Raw genomic sequence first — 21,180 nt, 5'->3', positions numbered from 1 at the left:
AGAATGCATCCTAGGAGGCTAAGAAGAGTGCATCCTAGGAGAGCTAAGGAGAGTGCATCCTAGGAGAGCTAAGGAGAGTGGTCCTAGGAGACCCCAAGGATGTGGTCCGAAGTGAGCCCAAGGGACCTTGGTCCGAGGAGAAGTCCAAGGAGATTGCCTCAGACCTATCCGAGGTGAGATGCCAAGGAGGTTGCCTCGGACCTATCCGAGGTGAGATGCCAAAGAGGTTGCCTCGGACCTATCCAAGGTGAGGTGCAAAGGAGGTTGCCTCGGACCTATCCGAGGTGAGATGCCAAGGAGGTTGCCTCGGACCTATCCGAGGTGAGATGCCAAGGAGGTTGCCTCGGACCACCTTGGTCCGAGGAGAAGCCAAGGAGATTGGTTCGAGGAGAAACATGGCATGCTAGAGGAGAGTTCCATGTTAGAGGAGAGAAGTGCATGTTCTACAACCATGCACGTCCGACCAACAAGTGTATGTCCTACCACCATGCACATGTTCGACCAGCACTTGCATGGGTGGTCAGTAGGAGGTGGATCAACTAGCTAGAGGAGACTAAGTCAAGATTCCCAGAAACAACTCCAACAAGATATGAGGGAATCTCTCATTCTTCCCACAAATGGGGGGTTTGTTACATTTTGAATTTTGAATGTTTCTTTGTAATTTAAATGTAATAAATATAATAAAATATCCCGGTTCTAGGGGATACCGTATGTATGACCTTAAGCCTATAAATAGGGGGCTTATGGGATGAGAGAGGGGCTTCTTCTGCTTCTTCTTTCTAGAGAGAGAAAATTTAGGTCTGAGTAATCTAGAGAGAGAAATTTGGGTCTGAGTATTCTAAAGAGAGAAAGTGCTGGCATTTGAGAGAATTCTTGTATTTTTGTAATCTGTACTGAAGAAACTCAGTTGGCTCAGTCCATCTGATCTTGAGTACATATCTATAAATCACAACTCTAAGTGGATTAGGCTATTACCGACAATCGGGGCTGAACCACTATAAAAATCTCCTGTGTTATTTATTTTTCTTTATTGAACTGTCTGTGTTGTTTAAATTCTCTTGAAGGCTATATCGTTTTTAACGTTCTCACGTCGTTGGCTAAAAACATAGTCAACAAATCTGAATTTCCATCGAATGGCGGGACATGGGGAATTCTAAATCCTTGAGGAAACAGTGTGTTGGAGATATGCGGGGCAAAGGGCTTGAGTTCCTAATCGAACTCTTCATGCCATTCCCGGCTACGTTCGTTCTACAAGAGCCAGAATGCTCTTTCCAACTGCTCAATCCTTTCTTGGACTGGATCTATGGGAGGTCTGGCTTGAACCAGGGGGAACTGATTATCGTTGATTACAACTCCAGTTCCCTGCCTCGGCGCGGGATGTTTGCGCCCATTGAGATGATCTCTTAGATCTGGATTTGGGGGATTATCACGTCGCCGATTATGGTTTAAATGCTCCCGTAAATCTGGGTGATCTCCTCAATTTCTAGTGTTTCTAGGCTCCGGGTTATATATACTCACGGATCTAGAGTTTCACTAACATGGCTCGTTGCATGATTATTACAAGATGGGTTTCCTGTTGGTCTCCTTGTCTCAATAGTTTGAGATGGAGACACTTGGCTCCTCATGGGATGGGGACCCCTACGCTCCTTAGCAGTTTCTTCATTCCCATGTCTTTGCCCAGCTTGCCTTTCCCTATCACGATGGGTCGATTGTGCATCCCTCCGAACTGGTGAGGGGTGCCTTATTGGAAATGGAGGGTGCCTTATTGGAGAAGGTGGCTGTCGTCCATTATGGGGCCTAGAAGGCCCTGAATTCGCTCTGTCAGGCTCTATTACATTCTGCGTGGCACTAGGATTTCGAGTTCGGGCCTCTGAGGGGGTTCGGTTATTCCTTATTCCTGTTGGCGCCTCTGCAGTTGGGTTGGCGGCACCATCGACCTGGTTACCTCTTCGGGGTCTGGGTTGGACAGGCTGCTCTACTGGTGGCGGAGGTTGCTCCGCTCTTCTGGTGGCTGCGTTTTTACGTGGCCGTCCCCGAGGCCTACGAGGTGGGACGTGAACGTCTCGCGGAGGCAGAGCTTGGGCATTTTGCAAAGGTGGGGCCTGAGCCACCTGCGCTTCAGAAGCTAGTCTGGCTAGCTTTTCGTTGAGCCTTTTAGCTTCTGCCAACTGTTTACGCAGTTGGTGATTTTCGAGTTCCACGATTGGGACATATCTCTCAGGATTGTAGTACATATCCTCGTCGGCCTTGGGATGAGATTCAGATGAACCACTCCTCTCATCAAGATCAGAATTCACCATGGGCTGCAGAATTTCCTCCTCAGAAATGTTGGGATCATTTGTAGACATTGCTAATTTGAGAGGCTCTTTGACTAAACAGATTCACGCACTGTTTAATGGCTCTCAATGAAAGCACCAAACTGTTGACGCCATTTTCCGTCAACTTAAAAAGGAGAGCAATTAAACAAGAAGATATCAGAGGAAATGAAAAAAGATGAATACAGGAGATTTTTACGTGGTTCAGTAGTTAAATCTGCCTAGTCCACGAGTTTGTGTTATTATCACTTGAGAGTTTTCTGGAAACTTTTCAGAGAATAGTTGCCCAGAGTTTTCTCTCAAAATCTTAGAATTTCGGTCCCTTACAAATGGAGTTTCCTTCTCTATTTATAGAGAAGGTTTCAGAATTTGTTCCCACATATTTCGGGAAGATATTCTGCGAATCAAATAATACAATGCTATTTAATGCATTATTTCCTACGTACACAGAAACATCCCATAATATGTGGGATTGGATAACAAATTAAATAATATCCCTTAAACATTGGGATTTTACAACAATATATACATTCATATGTAACCGATTAGCTCATATACGTGGTTCATTACATCTCTGAGGCTATCCATCAATCACGAGCTCGTCGTCTAGCTTCGCCTATGCTCAGAACTAGTAACCATTGACGAAGTTGTTACATTCGAGCTTACACTTCTTGCGCTCGAACCATCTCGTATTGAAGGCAAGAGATGCACCAGGGAAACATGTGTCAAACTGTGGCTATTGCGAGCTCAGAGAATATTCGAGGCTACACACACTCGAGCTTTTTGAGGTCGTTATTTACAACAAATCTATCTGACTGAAGGATCATATGACGATCGTGCATATTTTGAGCTTACACCTAACGAGCCTAGATTTCGGGGTCATAACTTCTCATGTTCAAAATCTGGGTGTAACAGCTTCTTTAAAAGCTTCCATCGTGGATATGAACTCAGCCTCTGTAGTAGAGAGTGCCACAATAGGTTGGAGCTGCGATTTCCAATTGACATGACAATTATTTAATAGAAAACAAAAGCTTGTGATAGGTTTTCGTGTATCCCTGTTGGAAGCATAATCAGAGTCAACATAGCCTTTTAACTTAATCTTCCTTCCTGACTTTTTGAACCATAACCCATGATCCTGAGTAGCTTTCAAATACCTCATTAACCATTTTATACCTTTCCAATGTTCTTCACCAGGGTTAGCCATAAATCTTCTCAAAACACTTACTGCATAAGCTAAATCCGGTCGAGTGCTTATCATGGAGTACATCATACTGCCAATAGCTTCAGCATAGGGAATCTTTGACTTCCTTTTCTTTTCAATTTCTGTCTGTGGTGACTAATTTGATGAGAACACAAAGTGTCCAGCGAGAGGTACATTTACTCCATTTGTATTGGTCATATTGAACTTCTTTAAGAGATCCTTCAAGTACTTGCATTGAGACAACATTAGAGAGCCCTCTCTCTTATTTCTTAGTAAGTGAATTCCTAAAATTTTCTATGCAGCATCGAGATCCTTCATCTCAAATTCACATTTCAGAATATCTTTTAATTTTCTAATTTGATTCATGCCCTTGCTCATTATGAGCATATCATCAACATAAATCAGTAAGATAGTTTCAGCTTGAGTATTCAAATTTATGTAGTAGAGACAAGGGTCGTACTTTGATCTGATGTATCCAAACTTAGTTACAGTTGAGTTGAATCATTTTTACCAATGTCGAGGAGATTGTTTCAGTCCATACATGGATCTTTTCAGCAGACAAACTAGCTTTCCTTTCTTAGATTCCACCTTGAAACCTTCGAGTTGGCTCATGTATATTATTTCTTCTAATTTTCCATTTAAGAATGTTGTCTTAACATCCATTTGTTCTGTCTCCCAGTCCCTCTGTACTGCCAAAGCTACCATTATTTGAATGGTTTTAATTTTAATAATAGGTGAAAAAATCTCGAAATAGTCGATTTCTTCAACTTATGTGTAGCCCTTGGCTACCAATCTCTCCTTGTAATTCCTTTCTTGTTCTGTGACACCTTGTTTGACCTTGAAGATCCACTCATTGCCTACTACTTTTTGTCCTTCTGGTTTCAGCACTAAAACCCAAGTGTTATTTCTCTTAAGTGAATCTGGTTCCTCTAACATTGCCTTTTTCTAGTGATCTGATTCCTTGCTATGAATAACTTCAGTATAGTTTTGAGGCACATCTTTGGTAGGTTCTGTCTTCATAGACAACGCATAGGCTACTATATCAGCTTCACCATATTTGGCAGGGGCTCTAATTTCTCGCCTAGTTCGATCTCTAGCAAGCTGGTAGTTTCCCAAATCTTCTCTTTCTTGATGTTCCATTTCTTCTTCTGGTTATGAAGTGTCTATTCGTTCAACATTTTGCTGATTCAATTTGGTTTCTATCTCAATCTGTCCACTTCCTCCAGCAGTGCTTTTGTTACCTGAAACATCTGAAAACACCGTCCTCATTCCTTTTAAAAGGTAAATCAAATTCATTTAATATAACATCTTTTGTTAATATCTCAATCAAAATATTAACAATTATTTTGTTAGTTTATAGAGACAAAAATATGTACCCTTTAACCCCACTATGATATCCCAAGACGACACACTTTATAGATCTTTTATCAAGTTTGTCTTCAACATGATGGGCATAGGCAGTGCAACCGAATACCCTTAAATGAGAAAGTGAAGGAGGTTTACCTATCCACAACACCTCTGGGGTCTTCAAATCAATAACTCGACTTGGGCTCCTATTAAAAATATAACAAGAAGTATACAAAGCTTCCCCCAATAGTGTTTCTTTAAACCAGATTCTATTAGCAGACATCTAGCTTAATTTAATAAGGTACGATTCATTCTCTTATTTGGAAAATTTACATGAGTATAGTTTCCAAATAAGACTTGCTTTGATAACTCTACCAAACCTTGTTCGCTATATGCCCCATTCGAGAATGCCAAAGCTTTGTATTTGTATTGCATCTGTCAATTGTGGCTGCATAGGCTGGTGGTAAGGTCTCTCCCTCCAAAAAATATAGACCATGCTTTTTGGTTCCCTTAAACACCAGCAAAGAGCCTTTAGTTATTCTCATACTCCCTTTGTTTATCCGATAATTGTAGACTTCATCATCCAATGTCCCTAAGGAAATTAAATTCCATTTTAAATTTGGAATGTGTCTGACATTTGTCAAGGTCTTTATGGTCCCATCTGATCCCTTTATTGAAATAGTACCTATACCCACTACCTTGCACTTTTGGTCATTTCCCATAATAACACTTTCACTATTTGTTTATGAATAGTCAATAAATCATTCCCTTCTTGGACACATGTGGTAGGTACAACCACTGTCCAATATCCACTCATTGAAGTCCTTCTCACTCGAGCTAGTGCATACTTCTCCTTCAGATATTGTGACTGTAAAAACAACCCCATCTGAGCTGTATGCATTGTCTCCTACAGTTGATGACTCTTCATTTTTCTCATCTTCATCCTTTCTTTTCTTCTTTTTCAATTCCCAGCAATGTTTGATCAGGTGACCAATTTTTCTACAGTGATGGCATCTTCGAGTTTCTTTATTCCTTGATTTTGATCTTGAGTGGCCACGATTTGCATTCTTTGAATGATAGCTTCATTTTTGTTGTCGTCCTCTCACTAATAGGCTCTCTTCTTGTCTGATTTCATGCTTAGCTGCCTTTTGCCATGTGAGCTCGGCATCAATTAACTGAAGGGCTCATGACATCTTCAAGTGTGAGAGTATCTCTGCTATCCATTATTACTGTTCTGACTTCTTTAAACTGATCTGGTAGTCCATTATATGACGACTTGATCTTCCTCCTTTATGGTTTCTCCCATGTTTTAAAGACCCAAAACAATCTTGTTTAGATCATCAAGATTTTGTTTTAAAGATATTGAAGCGCTCATCTTGGACCCATAAAGTTTCCCTTTCATAAAGATTTTTGTTGTAGTTGTCTTGGCCATGTAGAGATGATTTAGCTTTTTCCAAATTCCAATGGATGTCTTCTCACTTATTATTTGTCTTAGTACATTATTAGATAGATTCATGATAATGAATGACCTTGCTTGTTTCACTATAGTCTCATCATCTTCCTTCTTTTCAGATCCTAATTTTGTTTCAATTTTCTCCTCCAATGCCGAGTCCAATTTATGATAGATAAGTATCTCCATCATCTTCTCCTTCAAAAGAGTGAAATCTCTGAAACCATCGAATCTCTCAAGATCAAATTTTGTGGATGTGGAGGCCATTCTTGATTTGTACGTAAGCACCTCTATCGAATTACTTCCTAGTCAAGCTTGAGCTTTTGATACCACTTGTAGGAATTAGACAGTTGTTACTCATAGGTGTTATGCCTGAAATACAATAGATCAAACAATTGTGAATGATCAACAATATTAAGTTTCAGTAATAATAAAACATAGAAATCAACAAGAATAAATGGTAATCATAAAAGAACAATGGATCAAGGAATTTATCCTGGTTCAGCCACCAATGTAGTGGCCTAATCCAACTCTTCCCAATTAGGTGTTCCACAAATCTTATTGACTTGTTACAAATACAATATCTGCTGAGTACCCCATTCAAGAACACTCTATTTTTCTCTGTGTGATAATCTCACTCTTCCCCAAGACTCAAAGTTTTGAATACAAAACTCAGACCTCCTCTCTCTGAGACACTCAACTCACTAGTCTCTCAAAACTATTTCTAATTCCCTTGATTTTAATCATACCCGAAAAAAGGTATATATATTGGATGGGAATACAAACTAAAGTCTTAGGTGTACTCGACTGATGCTAACTAACATAACAAAATTTATTTTAAAGTGGATTACAACTCTAAAATTATGGATTTTTATTTTTTATGGGGTGTATTGATGGTGAGTCTTGGCTATCATATATTCGACCTTCATTAACTATGTTGCAAAATCACGTTGCAAACTTTATATCACAAGTGGAGTGTTGAGTGTTAATATTGAATTTTTAATAGATATTTCTCAGATTCGGGGGTGTCTTCTTCTTTATGCCTTGGTGTTAGAATATGGTGCATGGTAAGAAGCATGTGGTTCTTTCTCAAAACCAATTGGTGATGAGTAGGGTAACTCATGATTTTATAAATTGTTGAATATACCCACACACTTTCCAATTGAGTTAAAAGAAATAAAGGTTATATGATAGGCTCCAAATTGAATTTTAACGTTGAACGTTAAATAATTTCCCATCTAAAACTCTCACTCGTTATGTGATAAATAACTATATGATTGATACAACGAGCATATTTAAAGTGTGGTCGAAAGAAACATAACTAGTTTTTGTAAGAGTTTTAAACTGCAGTGGTACTATGCTGCCTCAGTTCTTCAATAAAATAGTTCAAATCAGTGTAAGATGACCCACCTACTGTGAAAGCCATTTCTTTAAGTCCCTCAGCTCTGCCTCTCACCTCCTCTGCTTCTTCTCCATCCATTATCCTAATCACAACATTTTCCACGGCTTCCTTATTCACACTGTCCCCAATGAACCGAACCCATTTTCTCGCACCAACAACAACCCCGGTTCTTAATATATTCGTCACAAACTTCTCATTGTAAAACTGCTCTGCCGCAACCAGTTACGTTACCATGGGTAACCCGGCGCAGATTCCCTCCATTATAGAGTTCCAACTACAATGAGTCACAAATCCTCCAACTGCTACTTGTTCAAGAATGAACACTTGGGATGCCCACCCTTTTATTATCACTCCTTTTCCTTCTGTTATTATCTTCTTAAGTCCTTCCGGTAGCCAATCTTCTTTTCCTTTCACTTGTTTTTCTTTCCTCACAACCCAAATGAATTCCTTCCCAGAAGCCTCCAGTCCCATGGCAATCTCCATCAGTTTTGCGTCGTTAAAGTTGGCGTTACTTCCAAAACTCACGTAAACAACTGACTTTGGCTTCTTCAAATTAAGCCAATTTAAGGACTCGTGTTCGTCAATAGAAGCTTTTGGTCCCCTCTGTGTCATGTCTTCTTTGCACTTATTATAAAGACAAGCTGGGCCTATATGCCAAGCCTTCCTTCCGAGAGCCCTTGTGTAGTAATCAGCCTAAGCTAGTTCAAGTTCGAAGAAGCTGATGACAATAACTCCATGGCTTGTCAGCTCTAATTCTTCTACTATTCTTGCAAAAACACTCAACTTGGAATCTTCTGTCAGAAAAAATTGTGGGTTACTTCTTGTTAATTTGATCTTGTCTGGGAAGTCAAGAATTACGAAAGTTTTAGATTAAGAGGACACTTGCTTGTGTGTTTGGTACTTATTCAAACATATGTACACATTCAAAGCAAAGAAATTAGTTCCATGGAAGTCAAGCCTGGGGATCCCAAACTTGGCTGCAACTCCAGTAGCCCATGGGTAGAAAAGATTGGTGACTAGATAATTAGGGCGGTGTTCCATTATGCGTTGTTCAAGTGGTTGCTCAAGTATGATTATGGCCATGAAAAACTTCATCGCCATTTCACCTGTTGTAATGAAATGAGTGTTTTCACATCCTTCAGGCAACCCAACTTCTGCTTCTTTCAATTGTTTCTGCGAAAATGTTTGCATTGGTAGGTGTCATGACTAAAGTTATTTTGCAGCCTCGAGAAGCTAATAAGGTCTTTGGCTCCTTAACTAAAAAATAAAAAATAGTTTTTTGTTTTTAAAAGTTAAAAATTGTTTTTTAAAAAAAAATTAGGTGTTTGGCTTTATTTTCAGAAAATAATTTTTAAAAACAATGTTACAAAACACAGAAAATTTTGAGAACAACAAAAGTAATTTTCTGTTGTTCTCACATCACTTTTTTAATTATTATTATCTAACATCATTTATTATCAGATCATTTTCTCTCTCATTAGTTTTTCTCTCTTCACTTTCTCTCACATCACTTTTTCTCTCCTTACCCTTTCTCTCTTGCTATTTTCTCTATTATCATTTTCTATCTTTTCATTTTCTCTTTAATCATTTTCTATCTCTTTATTTTCTCTTGCATCACTTATAAATTCATCATTTTCTCTTTCATTACTTACTATATACTCAATTTCTCTCTCATCACTTAATATATCCTCATTTTCTCTCTCATCACTTAATATATCCTCATTTTCTCTCTCATCACTTTTTATCTACTCACTTCTCTCTCTTCACTTTCTTTCTCATCACTTTCTCTCTCATTTTTTCTTAGATCAATTTCTCTCTTCTTAATTTATATTTATTCAAATTTTCTCTCCTTACTTTCTCACTCCTTATTATTCATCATTTTTTCTTTCAAATTATTTTATCTCATTATTTATTATAAACTTTTAAAAGATTTTTCTTTTTGTAAATATATTTGTTAGTTTTTTATTTAAGATTTAAAAAAAATTAAAACTAAAAAATTGATTTTAGAAAATATTAATCAAACACCTCTTGTTTTTTTTTTAAACTACAAAAACGGTTTTCTGTTATCATTATTGAGAACACAATTTTGAAAATAAAACACTAAAAATAATGTCAGACAGACCCAAATGGTTTTCCTATGTCTACGGCTGGTATCATGTGGCCATAAGCCACAAATGGGAAGAAGAACATGTGAGGCTGAGTTGATTCATCACTCATGTGGACTTCTTTAGAAAATTGATCTTTCGCAAGAAAAAGGTGTACGAGGAAGCAGGAAGACTAACTTCTAAGACTTGTTAATGAGTTGAAGAAAATAAAAGTTGTCGAATATAAGGACCTTGATACATGGGAGGCAAGGCTTAGATTGTCAAAGTTGAACTAATGACATTGACTTTATCATTAGATTACCTTATCATTTAATTTGCAAAATAATAATTTTGCTTCATAGTAATATCCTCTTGCACTAGTTAAAACCTTGTTAATCGAAGCTTCATATGATGGGTATATGTGTTGACTAAAGAAGGGTACTCCGTCAAAGAAAGAAAAAGTATGATAATTTTTTCTTTTAATTTATTTGTGCTTTTATACATTAATTTCATCATTTCATATGCTCTTCGAATGTACAAGTTATGTTCAATCTAAAATAACTTTGCTCGCTTACTAGTCAGCAAAACTGGAAATAGGCTAAATATATATATATATATATATATATATATATTTATAGGATAATGCTTAAGTGAGGGCATCACTTTTGCAACTCACTTGTAAGGGCAATTTTGTAGACCTTAATTTTTCATCACATGGCTGTTATTTATTTGGTTACAATAGAACATGTTGCATTTGATTTTTTTTGCCCTCACACATAAGTGCATTTTTTTTTAGAATTTGATTGGTTGAATTGGGAGAGTGCACAATGTTAAAATGGGTTGTGGAGTAGGTTATTAGTTGTTTTAATGGTATTTCATAATACGATTTCTTTAGAACCGCTCCCCTCTTCACTTCAGAAATCGACAACCCAGCCACCAACCAAGCTTCCAAGCTTGATGAAAATGGCGCCCATCAACTTTCTCAGAGCAGCACGTCATTTTTCAGACTGAAAAAGCTCTCTGAAAGCGCTGTTACTCCATCAAGATTCAAGAGGCTCTCCTCTCTCTGCGGGTTACGATCTCTCGAGGTAAAACCCATGTTTTCTTTTGCAATTTTCTCTCAAGTACTTGATTTATTTCGGTAATATATTTTCTGGGTCTCTAAATATATTTATTTCGGTATACCCCATTGTATTCTCTGAATTATTTTTGTTATATTTCTGTATAAGAATGATGCCTATAAATTGTTTGATGAAGTGCTTGTTTGAACAATTATCACTAGAAGTTTTAGGAACCCTTTCAATTCTTTGTGATATATTCATTTAAAGTTGGAGTGTTGGCTTCTAACCAATAGTCCCCTTTTCTTTCTAACATTTTATTATTTAGATTCTGGGCTGAATTATTTATGTAATTTGTTAATGCGTTACTTGAAATTTTTCTGTAGGATGACTTTCGAAATCTTACAGTGGAGTAAATGGTTTATAATTATTTTATTTGGTATCTAATATTTTTTATCCGCCAATGATGTTAAGCTTGAGTTATAACTAATGGTGATGCATATTGAAGTATCCAAATCAATGTACTAGAAACTAAATTTTTTTACTTACTGATGTTATGTGTTAATTTGCAACATGCATGGAGAACCTATAGTAGTTGAAGTTTGGTGGGATATCTTGCCTATATTTTCATTTTTGACCTTTCAATTATCATGTCACTTTCATTTAGATGTGAAGTTTTTGTCTGCCCCACATATTCTTATACTTGTATATATTTTGGAAGGTGTGGCACCAATTCATCTAATTGTTGAGGATAATTTGCACCGTGCAACTCCATGAGGTACTGGGGTGTAAAGGCTATAGTAAACTATGTTGCGGTAAGATAGTCTTCTGTGCTTTGTTAGTAGTATAAGTTTGGACTAGTAGAGTCATCTCATATATTTTCATTTGTTGCATGTGTTCTTAGTGTTACAAGGTTTTTTTTTATAAGCCAGCCTTGCCCCTAAGAGACCCAACCTAACTCAGGAAACTGGGGTTACGATGTGCACCCGAACACTAGGAAATCTTTTTAGTTTTCATTGTCTTAATATATAGTTTTTGCATTTGACTCAAGCCAGACTGAGCAAACTTTCAACATGCCACACACCTGTTTGAATGTGATTAGAGTAGACAAACAGTTCTTTACTGTTTCTTAACTTGATAGTTTTGCTTTTTGAAACAGAGATTGCCCTGTGTATTTACTGACACATCTCTTTTAACCATTGAATTATTGTTTTTAGGTTCTCAAGGCTTAATCAGCTGCAAAAGAACAAGGGTATTCAAATGTTCTCTACCTTGATTGTGTACACAAAATAAATCTAGAGGAGGTCTCCTCTTGCAACATTTTCGTCGTGAAGGTAGTAGACATCTAGATTTAATTCTGTACTTTGCTTTGATAAAATAAAAAACAAATGTATGATTGCTGCTTTTGAGAGGTAGAAAATAATTTTAAAAGTTACGCTAGGGACTTTTTTTTTAACAAAAAAACTTGCACCAAGTAAGTTGTCATGATTTTCAACTGCACAACTTGAAATTATGGCTCTTAAGATGTGATTCAAAATTACACCACTTCATTTGGTACAAATTATTGTTGTAAGGAATAAGTCAGCATTGCTCCAATTTTGAAGAACTATATGTGCACTTCATATTATAACTATTTCTCGACTGTTCAAAGCAACTGAGTGTTAAGTTTCTTCTCTAAGGAATATGCAGTGAATGGGTAAATTTTTTACCCATTTTTGTATGTAATAAGTACTTTCAAGGCAAGTGCTTTGCCTTTTCTCATAAGTAGGGATTTTCGCTTATAAACTCATTTTTTATCCGATCTCAGGGTAACGTTATCTATACTCCAGCAATTAAAGGGAAGATCTTACCTGGTATTACTCGAAAGAGTATCAAGATTCAAGAGGCTCTCCTCTCTCTGCGGGTAACGTTATGTATAAGAATGATGCCTGTAAAATGTTTGATGAAGTGCTTGTTTGAACAATTATCACTAGAATTTTTAGGAACCGTTTCAATTCTTTGTGATAATGGAGTTAGGTTGACTTCAATGTCAGAGTGATGTTTAGAGATAAGCATGATTATCTGTTATACTTTTGAAGGGTCCACCGTCCATGGTCTTCAGAGAACTTTCTTCTGCTCTTCTTTAAATCAATTCATGATATCTCTATTTTATTGATGGTTTATGATATTTTTAACATGTTAAATAATTCAAAAATGTCCATGTAGAAAGAAAAGCATAAAGGACAATTCATTAAAGACTAAAGAGTGTCGTGTCAGCATTCGTATTTTTTCATATATAGCATTTGTGTAGTTAGTTATTTTCTGGATGATGTTAGTCTCTTATGATAGGATGTTTTTAAGGCACTGGTGCTTAAGTTTATAATTACACCACTATCATTACTAGTTTATAGCATGTTTTAATGTCTACTTGCATATGGTTCACTATCATTTTTGGGCTATCTTGATTCTAAATATCATAACATCAATTTTGTTTTGTTAATTTTTTTTGTGAAGATTATACTAATATTTTATGTCTTGTTTTGTGGTTTGGACCCTTGTCAAAGTTTTTTTTTAATTGTGCATTGTATAGAGACGATGAAGATTTGGTCTGCAGAAGTCTATTATAACTACTCTGCTTCACAATATTAGAATGCTTTTTGAGTTAATATCCAATTAAAACTCATTTTATTGTTTGTATTTGTTTGATTTGTATTTTTACTAAAGTTTATTTCTTTTATGTTGCTTGACTATATGTATGGGTTGGCTGTCAATTTTTTATATGAATTATTTTTTTCAGTAATGCAAGACTATATCATTTCAGTTTGAATGGATAATACAATTAATTAAAACACAAGGAGATATATGTATCGAAGGACACTTTGATTCAGTATGACTTTTAGATGTGCTAATATTGCGCTTTTTAAAAAAAAGAGCTAATAATGTGTGTTTATGAATATTTTATGCTGAGTTTCACTTATTTTATATTTTATATATTCTTCTGAATATTTAATATTTTCTACCACAGTAGTAGGATTGTGTTTCATTATGGAAGCTCTAGCTTTGAAACACATATTGGAAGCTTTACAGAGTATGCAATTGTATTGTTCTGAGTTGAAGGAGAATGTTTGTAAAATACAGTCTGACATGCGTTCTTTAGCTGAGGAGGACCAGAGAATTTTTCGGGCCAAAATTCTTAAATTTTATGTTGGGAGTTTTGATGAGTGTATAGAATTTGGATTGAAAGAAGATTCATGTGTAGACCCTAATGAGAAAGGAAGATTACACAAAGGTGAATGTGAGAAGGGTAAATTAGGAGACGCTGACTCAAATTTACCGACACCTTCACCCGACAGTGGAGCTTGTAAAAGTATAAATGGTCATACTTCTATTGCTGCAGGTGGTAGTATGTTGAAGGGCGGTTATATTTGTGGGAAATGATTGAGCTTTGATGATACAGTGTTCCAAAAGACCATGCAATTTGGTTAAACTTTTCTAGAACGTGCGATGACAATGGCGGTATGTGAATAAGGCAATGATGTAATGATTAATTTTATGTTTTTGGTTAACTTAACATTTAAGTTTAATTTCTATTATAATGCTTTGTGAATATTTTGAAAAATCTTTATGCAGCAGTCGCAAGGATGCACGATTAAACATTCAATGAAATTAGCGTGTGAAAAGAAGTCAGTTGGTGCTTCAGTCGGAGTTGGTCGTACTAAGATTGCTGGAGGAGATATGGTAGATATTTATTATTTTAAAATTGAATTTACCTATTATAAATTCTTATAGTATTTCTGTATAACAGGGTTACAGAAAATTCCAATCTAAGTACGATTTGGGAGTAGGTGTGAAAAGGGTTGCATGTGGGGTGCAAAAGTTAGGCCCTTTTACAATTTCTATCCCACTTCAAGATTCTAGTTATGGGCCACTACTAGAGTACATATTTCATGAAGACTTGGATGCAGAGTATGTTTTAAGTTATATTTATTTTTAATTTCTTGTATGTTTTGTAAATGGTCTTTTTGGAGGCTGGCATTGATGTATACTTTTGTATGGTGGAACTTATTTTTTATGGACTTTACTTAGATTTTTGGTTTTATAGTGAGCATATTGTTGACACAAACTTCCATCATCTTGACCGACAACTATTTTCAACTTTGTCTCCTGCAGTTATGCTATCTGGCGATGTGACTTTTGTATATTAAATGATGTGGGTGTTAATATTTAGAACGTTCACTAATTTTTAAATTATTATAATTTGTAGGTTATTAATGTCGTTTGTGATATGCTAACAAAGACTGAAAGATTGGTATCAAAAGGAGAGCGAAAGATGTGGTATTTAAACACATGGATGAGTGTAAGCTTTTATTTTATTTTTGTTTTGTAATTAAAAAATTCAAGCTTGTTAATGAAGTTAATATTTTGATGTATTTTATTTATAGTCTTCCATAACCGCTGAAAAATTATTTCCAAGTACTGTTAGAGGAAATCATGATGGAGAAAAAGAGTCTGCCAGACAATTCTACATTGGGGATCTTCGTAATTGTAAGTAGGTGAGATAGTTGTACTTGTAGTATATTCATTTTATTAATTTGAAGATATACATTTATGAGATTTATTCTGCTGCCATGTTACAGATATTTATACCAATTCACAAGGTAAGTATTATGCATTTTCTCCTTTTTGTGGTATGTGTGGAGAAGGGAGAGGTTGAAATTTGTGATTCTCTTCTTCATAAGGGTCAATTCAATGGGGAGGACCTTGTAAAACCAGTGGCTAGTTCTCAATTTTGTATATTTCTATCATGTTTGTGTTATAAAATGATGAAGTTTTTTTTTTTCTTTTTTCTTTTTGGTTTTTTATGGTCGAGTTATAAATTGATATTTGTTTAATATTGTTTTATTATCTTTGTAGTTAGTGAAGTTGGACTCATTATTGGCAACTGACATTGCATGTTTGAAATCCTCGCGTGAAGAGATTACAAGATGGAAGTGGGCTGATTTTTCATTTGCCAAATTTCATGTCATGACACTTACCAGCGCACCTCAACAATCTAATTCTTATGACTGGAATATTTGTTATGAATTGGTTGGAGGAGCACCAAAGACAGTATTTGAATGATTCAGAGGTTTTTTTAATTATAATTATCGAGTTATAATTTGAGTCGTGTGTTTATCTATTATTAGATCAATCCTATGCGTTGTATTCATATTATTTCTTCATAACCCCCCTCCCCCCATTATCCTAACAAGGGCAATGACAATTGCCTCAAACTTTTGCAGTTTCATTCTCAAAATGAGGGGGCATGTATTGCAGTTAATATAGTGATGTCTAGTGTCGACAAATTAAAAGATATTGTGAAGGTTGCTGCTTTAGAACACAAAAAGCCTATTAGTCAGGCGAGTGATTGTTGAAGAAAGGATGTTTTCTTACAATTTATGGATTTTATAGTCTTTTGAGATACATGGGTTGGTAACTTAGTTTATATCTCTTCAATAGTATTTGGAGACCTTTAAACGGTCGTACACTGTTGCGAAAATTTAATGTTACGTAAGTATATGTAATCACTTTTATAGTTCATTTCGGTAAGATCGATATTGTTCCCACGGAGACTGATTATCAATTACCAATAACTTATTTTATTTTCTATTTGGTAATAAAAATTGAAATTTTTAAAACTTAAAATAATAAATAAAAGAATTAAATGAAAAACAACAAAGAACAATAATATTGCAGTAAACTTGATTCAAATATATATATGAGAAATTAGGGATTCTAATCTCCTCTACTATCCACTTTATTATTCATTAATGCAATCACAAAGATAATTTTTCTCATTAAGATGAAAGACATGTAAAAGTGTTAAATATTCAGGTTAAGAAATATAAAACTCGACCTAATGCAAATTCTCTATATTTCAATGAGAAATTTAAACAATAGGAAGCAATGAACTCAGCCCTAAATCACATAGATCAATTTGATAATCTCGTTCTAAATTGAAATCTATATCTATTCAATTTTAGCATATCCAAATCTCACTTCTCAGATTTTGATTCAAATTCATAAATAACATGTAAATGGTGCGCAATCAATCACATACATAATAACCACAAATTGAATAGATCTTAGATGACGAAGAGATAGAAAACTTGCATTAATTCATAATAAAGCTTCAAGAGATTCAATTAAAAACCTTAAATAGAATTTAGTTCATGTTTATCACTAAGAAATCCATAAACATGAAATTAACATAAACTAAAAGTAAAAAGAAAATAAAAGAACTCTAAATGCTAAATCCAATCTTCCTCCAAAACACTCCTAAAACTCTTCTCCCAGTCCAGATCTACAAAAGTGCCTCATTTCCTCTCCTTAATCGTAATTTAAACCTAATTAGTGTTTTTTTAAACATGAAATGACCAAAACACCCTTCATTAAAAATCTGTGTTTTCACATTTCTAGACATATCCTGCGGTCGCAGGATGTCATTCTTGCGGTCGCAGGAATGCCCTAGAAATGCCAAAACTCTCCTGGAATTGCGACCACAAGACACCCTTCCTGCGGTCGCAGAAAGTGTTCCGAAACACCGTTTTCCACCAATTTTTGTCATTTTGTCGGTTTTTCCACTATGTTTCCACACCTAAGTCACCTAAGCCCTTTTTCACCTTAAAATATAGAAAAACAAGCGTAGACTAGAAAAAAACAGAACAAAACACCTAATACTTTACCTGAAAAACACATAGATAAACGAGTTTAAAACTCGCTTATCAAACTTCCCCAAACTTAACATTTGCTCGCCCTCGAGCAAAGAAAACAAGACTCAAGATAAACTAAACAAATAAATACATACACTAAACAAATGAATAAAGATAACCACAATTTTTAAGCCTCAAAATTAATGAATGACAAGCATATATAATTTTCGAAAAAAAATACTGACAAGTAATCCAGATTTTCAATCCAACCACTTCTTCAATTCACCCTAACCCATTGATCAATTTTGTCTACTCAATCATAAAAAGTAAATAACACAAATTTAAAATAATTTACACATGCTGAATTCTCACCATCAATCCATCAAATCCCACATTTCCATATGCTTGCTAACTTATTATTCTCCACTAATATAAATCAATGCATGTTCAAGAATCAAAAGGTCTTTTAAAGCTTGTATTGAGAGGCTTAGGTAATGGTGGATAAGATAGTCATTTAGGTTCATAAATAGCATAAGCATATACTCCAAACAAACCAAACCTGATATCCACATTGTAATCCAAACAACTCCAAATTTCTTTTTATTTTGGAAGATTGAGAAAAATTCACACTAGATATATCTTTTTTTTTATTATTATTATTATTTTTAACTACACTTCCTCAAACTTATGTTTTTCGATGTGAACAAACATAAGAAGTGTAGTTTATTTTCAATCTCAAATTTTTGTTTTTCTTTTCCGAATTTTCTTTCAATCTTTTCCTTTTATTTTTCTAGTGTCACAACCGAATCAAAAAATAACACCCATTACAAATCAATCCTCATTTATATATTTATATGCTTATGGTATAAATCAAGGGAATGGAAAATAATATATTATTCAATTAGGCTCAAAATAAGTGTTTAACTATAAAAAAGTTATTCTTTTAGGCTCAAAAAGGGTAACTAGGGATAAATTAATCAAGGTTAGCTTGAAAGGTTCAAACGTTCCAAAAATCGCCTAAATCATTTTCCTAACGGAAGCATTGTCTATGATTTCGCCTCAAATAGTAAGCAAGCAAGTTCTAGAATTGTTCATACACTATTTCCACATTCAAAATTCAGCAAGTGTAAATACATTTAAATGCAAGAATTTACCAATCATGATCAAATATTCAGTTTTACAATGAATTAAAGTAACCCAACGAAGTGGTCAAACCAAGCACACATATTTTTTTTTTTACAATCAAATATATTTTTCTTGAACTATATTACAAGTCATTCATGTATTATCATCGGCTAATCATTGTTATCTTGATTCGACAGACTCTTTAGATACCCTAACACGAAACACATTTAACACACAAAACAAAACACAATTTAACAAAACACCAAACTAAACAGAAACTTGACTCAACTAACCGGATACAAATAACTAAAATAAAACAACCTTTCCCAAACATAACAAAAACATTGTCCCCAATGTTTAAATAAAAGCTAAGGAAAGGAACCTTACCTGACTCGATTCACGATGAAGGACATGCCTCGTCATCCCCATTAGGTGGAGGATACCCAAAGCTGGGTGGTTGTGGATATGGTGGAAATCCACTAGTGTCAATGCCAAAATGAGTAGTGAAGGCTTGGTTGTAGGCATATTGATTCTACGCCACATTGACACTCTACAAGTGGTGCTACTGGAACTATGACACCAAAGTGTCCAGCCTTTGGTTGACATTCTGAGTTCTTTGCGGTGGACGATCAGACTGTCTTGAGGTACCTGCACTAGGAACAGCTGAAAAAGTTTTCACATTATTAATCTTGACCAAATCATAAACTAAAAGAGGCAATTTCTCCTCTAGTTCATTAACAGGGACCCCTACTTTTAGACATAAACTGGTGATAAAACTAGGAAAATACAGCCCGACATAACCAGTGACACAACACTCATTCAAATTGGCAGCAATAATATTGCCGACATCTACGAATTTCCCATGTAGGACAGCATAGAGCTAGACCGCCTTACTAGGAGTGACAATGGTAAACACTTCGGTGGGTGTCAAATTTGAACAGGTAAAATACAGGCACACTCTTTTCTCCCTCGTCAACAAACTGAAGGGAAACCCAACTCTGTGAGTGCCATTAAAGGTCCATTCAGTTCCAGGCAGGGTTAAAGCTTGCAGGATAGTGTCCCAAGTGCTCTCCTCACATCGTTGGTCCTATAATTCCCTATACTCATCAGATTCTAGGGTAGGCAATTTGAAAAATTTGTTGATATCACTTCTGTGAAATTTCACAATTTTTCCCCTAACAGTGACTTCCCATGTATAGTCATGGTGAAAAGCATTGGCATACAATTCTCGAACTATGGGGATGATAGCAGCAATTTGAGGAACACAGAAAACCTCCCACTTATGGGCTCTAATCACAGACTTATACTCTTCAGGGACAATAAACTCATCTTTCCAATTGGTGGCAAACCCTCTTTCCCTAATAAGGCTACGCTCCTTATCTTGAATGTACCTAGAATTATCCATGGGATTGAGAAACCTTGGCACATCCTCAAAATTTAGGTCTTCCTCATTCTCTATGGTTGGGGGTGGTGGTTGTTTTTTTTCTTTTCGTTTTTCTAGTTTTAGTTCTTTTTCTACTAGTGGACATTATTACACAATAACCAAAACTACTCAAAAGAATGCACACACCACCAACAATTCACTAAAGAGCACCACTTCAAATGTTATAATCAATGTTCAATTTATAATTTTCCACAATCAAAACAAGCATAAGAACAATGATCAATTCCTTCAAAATGCAAAATCCCCAAATTTATAGCTTATAATAGGGAAATAGAAAAATTCTCCAAATAAATTGACGACCCAATGAAATTGAACATACAAATAAGCATCTATAATTCTCAATTTTACCAATGTCACTTTAATTTCACAAAATCATCTAAAAAAATTCGAACCGAACATTAGGTCAAAATTTCCCAATTTCAAAATCAAGCAAACTCAACACAAATGCACATCCATCAACATTCAATACAATGGGTTCAAAGATAGCTTAAGAATCTGGAACTAACATATATTTATCAAACACCCCACACAAATTTCGAATTCACTAGTTTATTATGGAAAATTCCTCAAGAACACAATGTAGAATGGAAAAGGAAAAAGATGAACGAAACTTACAATAGTAGATGATGATGATGATGATGGAAAGTTGACAATGATTAAAAGAGAAATAAACTTACAAAACCTTGGATTTATATGGCCCCTTGAAAAAAATTTGAAAAGAGAAGAAGAATGAGAGAAAATGAAATGAGGGGATGAAGAAAAGATGATAGTGAGAAAATGAAAGGGAGAAGAAAGAGAGAGGTTGAAAAGAAGAATTTTAAAAAACAATGATTTTATTTATTTATTTATTATTATTATTTTAAAAAGAAAATCGTGATCCTGCGGCCGCAGAAAGTGGTTCCTGCGGTCGCAGGAATCACCCCATTATGCTTAGACCTCTGGACTTGCGGCCGCAGAAAGTAGTTCTTGCGGTCGCAGGAATCCACTCATATTAAATGGACCTCTGGACCTGCGGCCACAGAAAGTGATTCCTGAGGTCGCAGGGATGCCCTAGAAATGCTAAATCTATTATGGAATTGTCGG

General features: G+C 35.4%; 2 protein-coding genes and 1 pseudogene across 12 annotated transcripts; 1 reads left to right on the top strand and 2 right to left on the bottom strand.

Moving 5' to 3' along the window:
- Positions 1-1,514: 1,514 nt before the first annotated feature.
- Positions 1,515-2,348, bottom strand: LOC133820132 (uncharacterized). Its single transcript, XM_062253439.1, has one exon. The coding sequence runs from the start codon at positions 2,346-2,348 to the stop codon at positions 1,515-1,517; it is 834 nt and encodes a 277-aa protein (XP_062109423.1).
- A 5,304-nt stretch (positions 2,349-7,652) lies between these two features.
- LOC133820101 (probable UDP-glucosyl transferase 73B6) lies at positions 7,653-8,906 on the bottom strand (annotated as a pseudogene).
- Positions 8,907-10,680: 1,774 nt separating this feature from the next.
- On the top strand, positions 10,681-16,321 carry LOC133797109 (uncharacterized). 11 transcript variants are annotated; one of them, XR_009875607.1, is made up of 11 exons: positions 10,684-10,887; positions 11,579-11,672; positions 12,075-12,191; positions 12,665-12,760; positions 13,862-14,352; positions 14,467-14,574; positions 14,642-14,802; positions 15,101-15,193; positions 15,279-15,389; positions 15,751-15,964; positions 16,119-16,321. XR_009875607.1 is itself a non-coding variant. In XM_062234925.1 (8 exons), exons 5-8 carry the CDS (start codon positions 14,341-14,343, stop codon positions 15,039-15,041), a joined length of 384 nt encoding a protein of 127 aa, XP_062090909.1. In that variant the 5' UTR covers positions 10,681-10,887; positions 11,579-11,672; positions 12,075-12,191; positions 12,665-12,760; positions 14,234-14,340; the 3' UTR covers positions 15,042-15,080. The 11 variants fall into 11 exon arrangements, 2 of the variants coding, with proteins under 2 accessions (XP_062090909.1, XP_062090901.1); XR_009875610.1 differs by having other exon boundaries at positions 10,683-10,887; positions 14,470-14,574; positions 15,751-16,321; XR_009875614.1 differs by having other exon boundaries at positions 10,683-10,887; positions 15,101-15,171; positions 15,279-15,381; positions 15,751-16,321.
- The last annotated feature ends 4,859 nt before the right edge of the window (positions 16,322-21,180 follow it).

This window comes from Humulus lupulus, chromosome 1, assembly GCF_963169125.1.
Source record: "Humulus lupulus chromosome 1, drHumLupu1.1, whole genome shotgun sequence".
Lineage (NCBI taxonomy): Eukaryota > Viridiplantae > Streptophyta > Magnoliopsida > Rosales > Cannabaceae > Humulus > Humulus lupulus.
This window is presented reverse-complemented; position numbering and strand designations above follow the sequence as displayed.

Coding starts and splice junctions, on each gene's coding strand:
- LOC133797109 (XM_062234925.1), top strand. Junction 14,575..14,641: donor AGATTGCTGGAGGAGATATG/GTAGATATTTAT, acceptor TCTGTATAACAG/GGTTACAGAAAATTCCAATC. Junction 14,803..14,938: donor CATGAAGACTTGGATGCAGA/GTATGTTTTAAG, acceptor TTGGTTTTATAG/TGAGCATATTGTTGACACAA.
- LOC133820132 (XM_062253439.1), bottom strand. CDS start 2,348: ATGTCTACAAATGATCCCAACATTTCTGAGGAGGAAATTCTGCAGCCC.